The 12999-nt window shown below is 35.9% G+C and overlaps 1 protein-coding gene across 3 annotated transcripts in view; it reads right to left on the reverse strand.

The window, feature by feature from the left end:
• Positions 1–389: 389 nt before the first annotated feature.
• The window catches only part of LOC123630145 (phospholipid scramblase 1-like), a 32164-nt gene continuing 19554 nt past the window's right edge, over positions 390–12999 (reverse strand). The window contains exons 7-10 of one of the 3 annotated variants that reach the window (XR_006732600.1): positions 6552–6713; positions 2199–2264; positions 973–1112; positions 390–561 (exon numbers count right to left, since the gene is read on the reverse strand). Coding sequence is in view for 1 of the 3 variants with exons in the window: in XM_045539413.1 (XP_045395369.1) it covers positions 2208–2264; positions 6552–6713 (219 nt within the window). In the remaining 2 variants the exon portion in view is untranslated. The remainder of the gene's footprint in view (positions 562–972; positions 1113–2198; positions 2265–6551; positions 6714–12999) is intronic. The other 2 variants (XR_006732601.1, XM_045539413.1) reach the window with 2 other exon arrangements.

A 12999-nucleotide genomic window follows, 5' to 3' on the forward strand; every position in this document is an offset into this window, starting at 1 on the left:
TACTATGTACAAATTGAAATTGATGTACCTGTTCCTTAGGTCTTAAGTTTTCTCTCTATACTTAGTGTTTATGTGACTTCTGGAAGAATTTCCCAAGCTTATTTTTAAACTTATTGTGTTAGCTTTCTACTTTATGCAAATTGTTGTGCTGGTGTCTCCACCATACTTTAAAATGTGGTCATTATTTTCAACATTATTAAAATCTGGCATCAGAGTGTTCCTTTTTCTCTATGCTGGTTCCAGAAACAAATATGCACCATTCCCTAAAATCTCACTGAGATAACAAATTAAGATTTTTTGTGTAATTCCTGGTATTTTTAAGATTAAATTGCTAATTTTTAATGTTTGATGATTTTTCTCAATGTAAATATTTAACGACTGAGTCAAAGTCATATTGTAAAAAAAGATTTAATGAGAAGACATTTGTCTAGTATTTGAACTTAAATGGATTCTGCACAGAGCATACGGATTTCTGCTCAAATCTTCCTTGCACAGCTGAAGAAGGAAGGAACTGTTTAGATCAGTTGTAGTTTTACTTTGCTTAACCAGAGATCCAGAATCCTAGGTAGGGCAGAGAGAGAGAGAGAGAAGACATGAAAGTAAGATATAGCTGTCACAGAGCAAATGTCAGTACCTTTAAACTTCATTTAGGGTTGGTTTTGGCACCTGATGGCCAGCTTGGAAAGCCCTTCACCTTCTCTTACTGGCACAACTAATGCCACTAGGATCCAGCTATTTAAGTACGCCCACTTTACTTGGTATGCCGTCTGTACTAAGCATATGCTAGAGGGCTATGCTTACACCATAGCTACACCTCACCAGTGGAATCTGGCACCTGGTGAATTATAATAGCTAAACTTCTGGGAGGTCTACAGACTTTGCTTTTCCTGTAGCTGACCTGCCATACCAATATTATCCTCATTTGCCATTTGGAGCTACTGGTGTTGAAGTTCTACAAGTGTTAACACTCACCACGAGGAGAGTGGCTATTGGAGGCATTCTGCTGAAGATGAAAGGGGGTTCTTCCTCCATTCCCTTATTTCCTAAGCACACTTTTCCTTTGCATGAGGTAAATTGTGGGTTGTTCATCTCCTCTCTCAAGTAAATCTTCCCTACAAAACAATTTACAAAATTCCTTTAAGTTAATGACAAGTGGAAATCCTAGTTTCCAATACCAGTGTAGATTTTACTATAATGTATTCTATGCCTTTGCTTTTTTTAAAGTAGATCTTAAAGGGCTGAGGAGGTAAATGTGAGGAGTCTAAAATACCACCTGAATTGATTATCTACATTTTGTTCAAATACAAAAATCAAAAATATAGTATCAATAAATTTTTATTTTAGGTATTTGATTACTAGCATAAATAACCTAAGACCATGAATGAAGTATACTCTGTGAAGGTATACATATGATTTATTTACCACCTGAGTAATCTTGTAGCTAATATATTCTGGGAATGGTAGAATACAGAATCTAACAATTTTACATGGAAGTAAATAATTCCAAAAATGATAATATCAAAGTTTTAGAGTGAATGACTCTTTCAAATGTATCCTTCCAACAGACTTATGTCTTTCTTTATTCACTGAAAACCATCAAAAACTGCTAATTTATCATATATTAATTATGAAAATCTTATAAATTTATAATTGTAGATTAACTTATAGGAGAAGTTAAATATGGTGTGCTTTCCTGAAGTTAAAAAAGATATACATTTACTTTTATTTGCAAGTGTGAATATTGATATTTAACATGGTAAAGGAAACTGAAATTATGTTAATTTTTAAGTTTCTCAGTATATAATATTTATACAATATTAATTTTAAATATAAAATAAATTATAATTGTATTTAATATAATATAATTATATATTAAACTACTTTAACAAGGCTTTATTTTTTGCTTATAAAATAGAAAATCAGACTATGATTCAAAGTAATTTTATAAAGGAATTTTCAGATCTAAATCAAAAAATTCCTATTTCCTTTCCCCCAAGTATACAACAAACATTTATAAATCAGTGATAAAGAAAACAAACTCTATAATTTGAAAGTGAAAACATACTTGGAGCTGCAGACATCACAGCTTAATTCACACAGGTATAAGTAATTTCAATAAAGAAAATAAAAATCACTGAGTTTTCCTTTTAGATAATCCCAATCAATAAACACATTCCAAATTTTCTGAGGAAACTTACATTAATTCACTACCACACTCCTATATTCTGACCTTTGCCTATAGTGCTTTCAAAAAACATGTAGTCCTGGAAAAAAACAAAAATATAGAAATGAGTTTTCAGCCACAAAACAGAGATTAATTTTCAGATGTAGAAATGCTAAGGTATCTGATGAAACACGGTGACATGTTTTTTAAATAAGAAAAGTTAACTGTAACAAGTAAAGTTGAGTAAAGTCCACAGCTATATAAGCTCTATCTTCAGCTTTCTATTTTAATAGCAATTAAATCCTGTAATGATGTTCATTTATTGACACTGCATGCATTTAATTAATCCTCTGGTAATTTCTCTAAATGTCACTTTTTCTCATCCCACTTGGAATCTTCCTCTTTCAATCTTTTTTCCTTAACATTTTATAGTTCTTCTTCTTCTTTTTTTTTTTTTTTGAGACAGAGTCTCACTCTGTTGCCCGGGCTAGAGTGAGTGCCGTGGCGTCAGCCTAGCTCACAGCAACCTCAAAATCCTGAGCTCGAGCAATCCTCCTGCCTCAGCCTCCCGAGTAGCTGGGACTACAGGCATGTACCACCGTGCCCGGCTAATTTTTTCTCTCTCTACATATATATGTTTTTAGCTGTCCATATAATTTCTTTTCTATTTTTAGTAGAGATGGGGTCTCGCTCCTGCTCAGGTTGGTCTCGAACTCCTGAGCTCAAACAATCCACCCACCTCGGCCTCCCAGAGTGCTAGGATTACAGGCGTGAGTCACCGTGCCCGGCCTAGTTCTTCTTTAGTAAAAAACTTTTCTTGTTGCTGGAATTCCATTAGAACAGATTAAGAAAACCGTCCCATTTATAAAAGCATCAAAAAGAACCAAATACTTATGAATAAATTTAACCAAGAAGGTGAAACATTTGCACACTAGAAACTGTAAGACATTGATGAAAGAAATTGAAGGCACAAATAAATATCCTTTGTTCATATACTAGAAGAGTTAATATTGCTAAGATGTCTATACTACCCAAAGTGATATACAGATTCAATGAAATCCCTATCAAAATTCTAATAATGTTTTTCACAGAAATAGAAAAAACATCCTAAAATTTGTGAGGAATCACAAAAGAGCTGGAATAGGCAAATCGATCTTGAGTGAGAAGAACAAAGAGGGAGGCATCACACATTACCTGATTTCAAAATATATTACAAAGGTACTAAAACAGCTTGGCATTGTCATAAATACAGGCATACTGACCAATGGAATAGGGTAGAAAGCCCAGAAATAAATCCACACATTTACAGACAATTGATTTTTGACAAAGGTACTAATATCACACAATGGGGAAAGGACAGCCTCTTCAATGAATGGTGCTGTGAAAACTGGACATCCACATTTAGAAGAGGGAATGTAAATCCTTATCTAACATCACATACAAAAATCAATAAAAATGGATTAAAGACTTAAATGTAAGACCTGAAACTATAAAACTACTAAAAGAAAATATAGGGAAAAGTCTCCATGACATTGGTCTAGGAAATGATTTCTTGGATATGACCCCAAAAGCACAGCAACAAAATAAAAAAGAGAAAAAGGGAATTGCATCAAACTAACAAGCTTCTGCACAGCAAAGGAAATAATTATCAGAGTAAAGAGACAGCCTGTTCATCGGGAGAAAATACTTGCAAACCATACATCTGATAAGGTGCTAAAATCCAAAATATATAAGGAACGCAACTCAATAGCAAGAAAACAAATAACCCAATTTAAAAATGGACAAAGGACATAAACAGACATTTCCCAAAAAAAAAGACATAGGAATGGCCAAAAGATATGTGAAAAAAATGCTTAAAATCACTATTCATTAGGGAAATGCAAATTAAAACCACAATGAGGTATCACCTCACACTTGTTATAATGGCCATTATCAAAAAGATGAAAGATACATGTTTGCAAGAATGTGGAGAAAAGGGAACCCTGGTACATTGTTGGTGGAAATATAAATTAATACAGTCATTACAGAAAATAGCGCGGAGGTTCCTCAAAACTGAAAAAAGAATTAATATATAATGTAGCAATCCTATTTCAGGGTATATGTCCAAAGAAATTTAAATCAGTATATCAAAGAGATATCTGCACTCCCATATTCACTGAAGCATTATTCATAGTAGCCATGATAAGGAAACAACCTCAAGGGTTCATCAATGAATGAAAATAAAGAAAATATGGTATATATACACAATGTTACACAAAGGAATACTATATAGCCTTAAAAAAGAAAATTGTGTTATTTTTAACAACGGGGATAAACCTGGGAGACATTAAGCTAAATAAAATAAGTAGAGCAGAAACAAGACTGGACAATTTCACTTATATGTGGAATCTAAAAGAAGTCAAATTCATAGAAGTAGAGAGTAGAATAGTGGTAACCAGAGCCTATGGTTGGGCAGGCGGGCGGGAGGCATTGCAGATGAGGGAGGGGAGATGTTATTCCAAGGCTCCAAAGTTTCAGTTAGGAAGAATAAGTTTTAATGGTCTATTGCACAGTATGGTGACTATACTTAATAATAATGTATACTTCAAAAGTGCTAAAAGAATATATTATAAATGTTTTTATCACAAGAAAATAAGTAGGTAAAGTGATGAGTATATTAATTAGTTTGATTGAATCATCTCACAATGTATACATATGTTGAAACATCACATTGTACCCCACAAATATATACAAATGTTATTTGTCAATTAAAACTAAAATAAGAACTGTGGTTATATTTAACATTTTATTACAGAAAATATTACACCTATCCCAAATTAGATAAAATAGCATAACAAAGTCCCAGTGACCCTTCTCTTAGTTCAATAATTATTGACATGACCATCTAGGTTGAGTAATCTCTTATGTGAAATGCTTGGGACTAGAAGTGCCCCAAATTTTGGACTTTTTCAGTTTTGGAATATGTGCATTTATACTTACCAGATGAGCATTCTAAATCTGAAACCCAAAATAGTACAGTAAGCATTTCCTTTGAGTATCATGTCAGTTCTCAAAAAGTTTTGGATTTAGAGCATTTTAGACTTTTGGATTTGGGCTGCTCAACTTTTATTTGTTTAATCTTTTACACCATGCCCTAGATCCTCCCTGTTCTTTCCCACATTATTTAAAAGCAAATCCACTGAAATACCTCAGTCTGTGCCTCTGAAAGATTTGGATACTGTTTTGCTCTTACATAACCACAATATCATTATCACTTCTAAAAGTATTAATAAGTCTTTAATATCATCAAATAGCCAGTCAATGTTCAAATTTCCCTGAATGTTTTGTAAATGTCTTTTTACATTGGTTTGCTCAAATCAATATCCAAACATAGTCCATGAACTGTATTAGGTTGAAATCTCTCAAGTCTCTCTCACTTTCTCCTTCTCTCTCTCTCTCTCTCTCTCTCTGTCTGTCTCTATTCTCCTTGCTATTGGTTTGTTGGGGGGGGTTGGTGGTGGTTGTATATTTTCTCACCTTCTATTTTTTTTTTTTCTGACTGCATCCCCAAATCAATGTTTAAGATATTCATCTAGTGCTTCCAAACCTTGGTTGTATTGAAATCATCTAGGAGCTCTAAACAGCTAGAAAGCTTGCTCCCATCTCCAGAGATTTTGGTTTAATAGATTTGGGTGCAATCTGGACACGGGGAGTTTGAAAAATTACTCAGGTGCTTCTGTTGTGTAGCTAAGGTTGAAAGCCATTGCTCTGTCCCCATAACCCTCAACTTTGGCTGCATTTTGGAATCATCTGGGGCACTATACAAATCTGATTCTGAACTTCTGATTTAATTGAACTGGGGCATGTCCTGGTATTTGAGGATTTTATTAACAAAAGCTCCCTTGGTTATTCTAATGTGCAGTCAAGTTCAGAATCACAGTTTTATCCATGTATTTCCTGTAAATTGGTAGTTAGAGCTAAAGGCTTGATAGGATGTATACTTTTATCTCAGTTTACATTTCTATATTAGATAATTTAATTTAGCAATGAGTCAAGATGAAATCTCTGTTTCAATGAGTTTTATTTCATGTAAGCCTAAATTCAAATTCTTCTCTTAAGCACAATCTTTGATATTTTTTTAATAAAAATCCTCCAAACAAGGGCCTCTCCTTAACATATAAAGTCTTTCTCTTGCCATTTGAAAGTGCATAGACTCTTCAGACCTGAACTAGTTACCTGTGAATCCAGAGTGTCAGGATCAAATAGAATTTCAGAGCTAGGATTAAATGGGATCCTTGTATAAAACCTATAAACTATAGGAAGTAATCTTAAAATGTAAAATTTACTGATATTTCAGAATGATATTAGAGACACTATCTATAACCAAGGTTAGCAAGAATAGACTTACAACAAGAAAACAAGCACCAAGCATCACTGCTTTCATTTTAATATCAAGGTCTCTAGGGAATTGTATTGCAAAGTTGTCAGCATCTGTAAATGCCTCTCTGAAAATCCCAGTCCACTTCTTAGAAATCTGGCCAACCACAATTTGTTCATCTAGAGATTTAATCTAAAGTACAAAAACAAACAAAAAAATTCTTAAAGATTTCTATAAAACCTATAACAAAAGTACTTTCAAAGTTGGAGTAAAATGAAACAAATATTATATTAAAATTACGCACCATATATAACTATATATTTAACATTTTTATTTTATATTAATACAGTAATAAATTATTTTAATTGATCCAAAAAATTTAAGTATAAAAGGATACACATATAAAATGCTTCTTTGATAAGATTTCTGGAAGCCATCAGGATGGTAATAAACACAACTCTGATTAGATGTCCTTTAAGAGCAACACAGATAATTTACATAGGCTTAAATTTTAAACATGATAGGAAGGCTTATTACCACCTACTGTCATTTGGAAAGCATAAAATGCTAAGATCCTAGAAAGAAAAGATTGGTTGTTATGAGTGAAGGAAAATAAACAATAAGTAAATTGATGGAATACTCCAGGTCAAGGGTTGGGATAAGATTGCATAACTATTGGAGTGTGAATAACAACGTACTAAAAGAAAAGATGTGTGGAAAAAAACTCCAATATAAAAAATTTCTCTTTTTGTGGAAAAAAAAAAAAGGGTAAACATTCTGTCTGAGGAAAGCTGAGGGTCATCATACAGAATTGAAAAGAGTGTGCCCTGACAAAAACATCTAGCCAATTGGGCAGGTAGGGGGTCAATATAGTCAACATTCATCATCCTATGTACATGGAAGGGTTATGTCAACCCAGGGAAGGAGATTTTTGTCAAATTTGAGCAAGGTACCACTTTTCTTAGTGACACCCTTTGAAGTCCTTGCCTCAGGATGGCCCCAAATAAATAAATGTGGGGAAACTAAAAACAATGGATTCATTTTATTTGAGTGTTGGTGGATGGCTTCTTAAAAACCCTGAAATAAATTTCTAACATGAAACTGTGATAGCAAAGATTACTGTTCATCAAATATTCATTTCATTCTCCCTTCCATTGTAATCTGAAATATTTCCCTGTTCCTTCATAATTCAGCTTTGCTTGTGGCTTGTTTGACCAATGGAATATTGGTAGATGTGACCTTAAACATGGCTAAATGGTTTGGTCTGGTTTTTGGTCTCAGGTAAACAGCCCCTAGAAAAACAAAACTTAGGTAGCCTCTGGTGCTACAATTTCGGGGTAAACACACCTAGATCAGACCTAAAGCCAGTTGTAGCCTAAATCAAAGCCCTCTAAATGAGTCTAAGTGTATCCACTGAAACAGAGTTGACTTGCAGACCAATAAGCACAAAAATAAATACTGGTTGTTTTAAGCCACTGAATTTTAGAGGTTCTTTGTATATAACACTATTGAGGCAAAACAGATTAACAGAAATCCCATCTTGTACATCTTAGTGCTTTTTCTGCTAATAGCTGTCATCTATGCATTTGAAGCTAATAATAAAAAGCTTACATTTAAAAAAAAAATTGAATTTTGAAATATTTATAAGAATGAAAAATGCAGACAATAACTTATCAGCCACCATAAACTTACCACTAGACTAAATAGATAATATTATGATATTTTCCATTTTGATTCCTACAGCCAGAAGTTTAAAAATCCACCTAAATTTATATAAGAAGTAGAAAACATATTTTATGGAGTATCAGAAATATAAATAATGACCTACAACTGAAAAGTTATAAGGTCTAGATAATTTTTAGCTAAATTCTAAATAACATTTTAAAAACAAAAAAAAAATCTCTATAGTAAAATGATCTAAACTTCTGGAAATAATAAATTGGTATTTGTGACACAATAAGAAATACATATTTAGCTTTTGTCCCTGCTTCCTGGCATAGGGCTTCTAAAACCTCTCTAGCTTTCTGAGTGATAGGGGTGATAGGAAAGTCTTTTTTTCATATTTGGTCTTTCTCCCAGGTTCCTTCCACACAGGTTCAAAATCCTTGGACCCTTCTGCATGATAAATCTTGTATACTGAGATGCCTGCTGGTTGGGGGCTCCTGACAGTTTTTTAGTAAGGGGGAATGGACACCAGAAAAACCAAACAATGGTTAGAGGGTTGGATCTTTCAGTCTCAACCTTATAATAAACCAGCAAACATAAGTAAAGTGTATTTCTAAATTTTGTAAGCCGTTTTAGCAAATTATCAAACTATTGTGAGAACCCCAATTTTTAGCCACTTTGTCAAAAGTAAAGAAGGTCCTGAAATAGGGGACAGTTTTATGGGACTGAGAGCATAAACTGTGGGGTGTGCATTAACTCTAGGGGTGAGTGTCAGAATTGAATTGAGTTGTAGGGCACCCACTTGGTGTCTGGAGAGTTGGAGAATTAGTTGATATGGGCAAAACAATCCACAGATTTGGTATCAGAAGTGTGAGTAAAAGAGTCATGGTGTATTATATTAGTACCAAATTTATAAATCTATAAATTTGATACCAATAATTGGTAAAAATATTCAAAATGAAAACTACAGACTCACTTGCAATGTAAATATAAATGCAAAAAATTCAAATAAAGCAGTAGCACAAAGAATCTATGTATCAAAATATTTACACCCCCATAATTTCATGAAATAAAAAATAATAAATAAATAAATAAAAGAATATACTATGATAAAGTGTAAAATACTAAAAAGTCTATATAATTCAGAACATATGATGGTATTAAGGTTGCTAAAAAGGTATTTTTTAAATTACAAATTTAACGTTTATATAAAATTTAGTGTATGCATTACATATAAAGGCTTTATCATTATTAATTTAAACCTCATAACAACCTTGCAAGTTAGGTACTATAATAATATCCAATTTTCATATAAAAAAATCAAGCAAAGAGGTTAAGTGATTTGTCCAAGGTCACATGGGTAAGAAGTCATAGGGGTGGGTTTGAAACCCAGATATTCTGGCTACAGAGTCTGTGCTTTTGTCCATTATGATTATTTTGTCTTTTAGAAAGTTAAGTCTTGAACTCCTGGCCTCAAGCATTCCCCTGGCCTCAGCCTCCCAGTAGCTGGGACTACAGGAGCACACCACTGCCTGGCCTCTCCTATAAGGACACTTGTGATTATATTTAGGGCCCCATAGATAATCCAGGATTATCTTCCCATTTCAAGATCCTTAATCATATCTGCTAAATCCATTCTGCCATATATGGTGACAGTCATAGGTTCCAGGTATAAGGACCCGGATGCTTTTATAGGCCATTACTCAGCCTACCACAAAGTGGAAAGGCAGTGCTGACCAATTCCACTGGCGAGTTAAGACTTTGTGTATTGAGGCAGATTCAATGAGACTTTTTTTAAATTGTAGTAATATGCACATAAGATTTAGCATTTTATCCACTTTTAGGTGTAAATTCAGTGGCATTACATATATTTATATTGCTATGCAACCATCACCACCACCCATCTCCAGAACTTTGCCATCTTCCCAGACTAGAACTCTGTCCCGATTGAATATTAACTCTGCAATCTCCCCGTCTCCCAGTCCCTGGCAACCTCCACTCTACTTTCTGTCTCCATGAATTTGCCTACTCTAGGTGTCTCATATAAGTGGAATCATATAGTATTTATCCTTTTGTAGACACATTTTCAAATGATTTTTTGAACTTGTAGATCTTAATACCAATATTCTCAAATCATTTAACTTTTGGTATATACAAGAGTCAGGACAACATTGAATGCGAAAGTTAGATGCCACTAAAAACAAGCACCAACATTCTTGGCCATTGGAGTTTCCAGGGATCATTGCTAGAATCAGCAGGAGGCCCTGCCTTCTATTATTCCAATAAAGAGCAGGAATATTAAAATTTCCTTTTGAAAAAAAGGATGGATGTCAAGATGTCAATGGAAAATACTGTTTGTGAAAACATTTCCAGGTTCCTCATACTCAACTTTTACTTTCTCTGATAAAAGAATTGCAGAAGGATGGGATTTACCTACGGCACAGGTGCAGAAAAAATAGCCGCAAAATAAACATACACTGCCCCATGTTCTTCGCACTCAATAGAAGTTTGGAATAATGATACAAGTATACATGTTCATGACAACCCGTGACAACTGTTTAGCTGGTGAGAAGAGAGATGGGCAAAATTCGCTTATCTTTTGACTAAACAGGTAGACTGAACATGTTTCCCCCACCTTGCCCTGCCCAGCAGGGCAGGCTTTAAGTGTTAAAGCTCCACAATAATCTCCTTAAAGCCCTGGGCAAGCCCCACCCCTGTGGCTTTGCTGGGCACAACCCACATGGCTGTTCAAATGGGCTGGAGTCTGGCACCTGTGGTTTTTTTAGGTTGAGGCTTCAAGCTGCTGATGGCTCTACCATTCTACGGTCTGGAGGGTGGTGGTTTCCTCCCCTTCCCATATATCCTCTAGGCAGTGCCCCAGTAGTGATTCTGGGTGGCGGCTCCAACACCACATTTGGCACTGCCCTAGTAGAGTTTCTCTGGGGGAGGCCTCTGCCTGGACACCCAGGCTTTCTCAAACATCCTCTGAAATTTAGATGGAAACTACCAAGCTTCCACTACTCTTGCATTCCTCATGCCTGCAGACTTAATTCCAGACTTAACAACATGTGGAAGCTGCCAAGGCTTACAGCTTGTACCCTCCAGAGCTCCTGCTAGAGCAGTACCTGGGGCCCTTTGAGCCTTGGCTGGAGCCAGAGTGGCAGGAGGAGGGAGCAGTCTCTCAAAGCTGCAGGGCAGGGAGATGGTGCCCTGGACTTGGTGTCCCACCCTCAAACCATTCAGTCCTCCTAGGCCTTGGGGCTTGCAATGGGAGAGGCAGCCTGGGAGATTTCTGAAATGCCTTTAGGGACTTCTTTCCATTGTCTTGAATATTAGCACTAGGCTCCCTTTTAGTCATGCTAATCTCTCTAGCAAAGGTTGCTCTGAAGTCTGCTTAGATTTCTAGCTTCTTATGCTTTTGCTTTCTTTACTACGGTCCAGGCTGTGAATTTTCCAAGTTTTTACACTCTACTCCCCTTTTAAGTACAAGTTCCAACTCTTGTTCATTTCTTTGCTCCCATATCTAATCATAGGCTGTTAAAAGTAGCCACATCATTTCTTCAACACTTTGCTACTTAGAAATTTCTTCTACCAGATACCCTACATCATCACTTTTAAGTTCAGCCCTCCACAAAGCCCTAGGGCATGGACGAAATGCCACCACATTCTTTGCTAAGCTGTAACAGGGGTGATCTTTGCTCCATTTCCCACTAAGTTCCTCATTTCCATCTGAGATCTCACCAGCCTGCCCTTTACTGTCCATATTTCTATCAGCATTTTGGTCACAACCACTTCATCAGTCTCTAAGAAGTTCTAAACCTTCTCTCATCTCCCTGTCTCCTTCTGAGCCCTCCAAACTCTTCCAGTCTCTGCCCATTACCCAGGTCCAAACCTGCTTTCATATTTTAAGGTATCTTCATAACAACACCCCACCTCTAGTACCAATTTATTCTTATTAGTCCACTTTGCATTGCAATAAAGAAATAACTCAAGCTGGCTCATTTAAGAAGAAAAAGGTTTATTTGGCTTATGGCTCTGAAGGCTGTATAAGAAGCATGGTGCCAGCAGATGCTTCTTCACTCTTCTGGTGAGGGATTCAGGGGGCTTCCAATCAAGATGGAAAGTGAAGGGGGAGCAGACATGTCACACGGCAAGAGAGGGAGCAAAGAGGGGAGGTGACACACTCTTTAAACAACCTGCTCTCCAATGAACTAATAGAGCTAGAACTCATTCATTACAAGGAGAAAGCACCAAGCCACTCATGAGCGATCTGCCCCCATGACACAAAGACCTCCTACTCGCCCCCACCTTCAACACCGGAGATCGAATTTCAACATGAGATTTGGAGGCGACAAACATCCAAACTATATCAGTGTCCATTATCTAATGAGTCAGGAGAGAAAGAGGTTTCTGTGCTTACATGTAAACTTGTGACAGGATAGCTCTGCAGAAGTTACAGGTGAAGAAGGTAGTTAGGAAGTTAGCCACAATCCATCCATATGAAGGTCACAGTGGCTGCATTGTGTACTTGGAAGACTTTCTCAATGACACTAACATAGGTAGCTGTTCTCAGGAGCAATCTCAGGTTATACTTCATGGCTGTGTGCCTAATTTCCCTGGCAGAACACTCCATCATTTATGCTAAGCCAGAGTGGCTAATGTCTTTCTCAGAGGCACCTGATAGCCTGTCTTGGAATTTTGCTGTGGGTACAAAGGGAATAATTCCATCCTGATTTCCAAATTTTCTGTCTAAACTCTCTTGAACAGACATGAGCAAGTAGAAATTAGAATCCCCTTCATATTTGAAGGGGAA

This window comes from Lemur catta, chromosome 1 (assembly GCF_020740605.2).
Source record: "Lemur catta isolate mLemCat1 chromosome 1, mLemCat1.pri, whole genome shotgun sequence".
NCBI lineage: Eukaryota > Metazoa > Chordata > Mammalia > Primates > Lemuridae > Lemur > Lemur catta.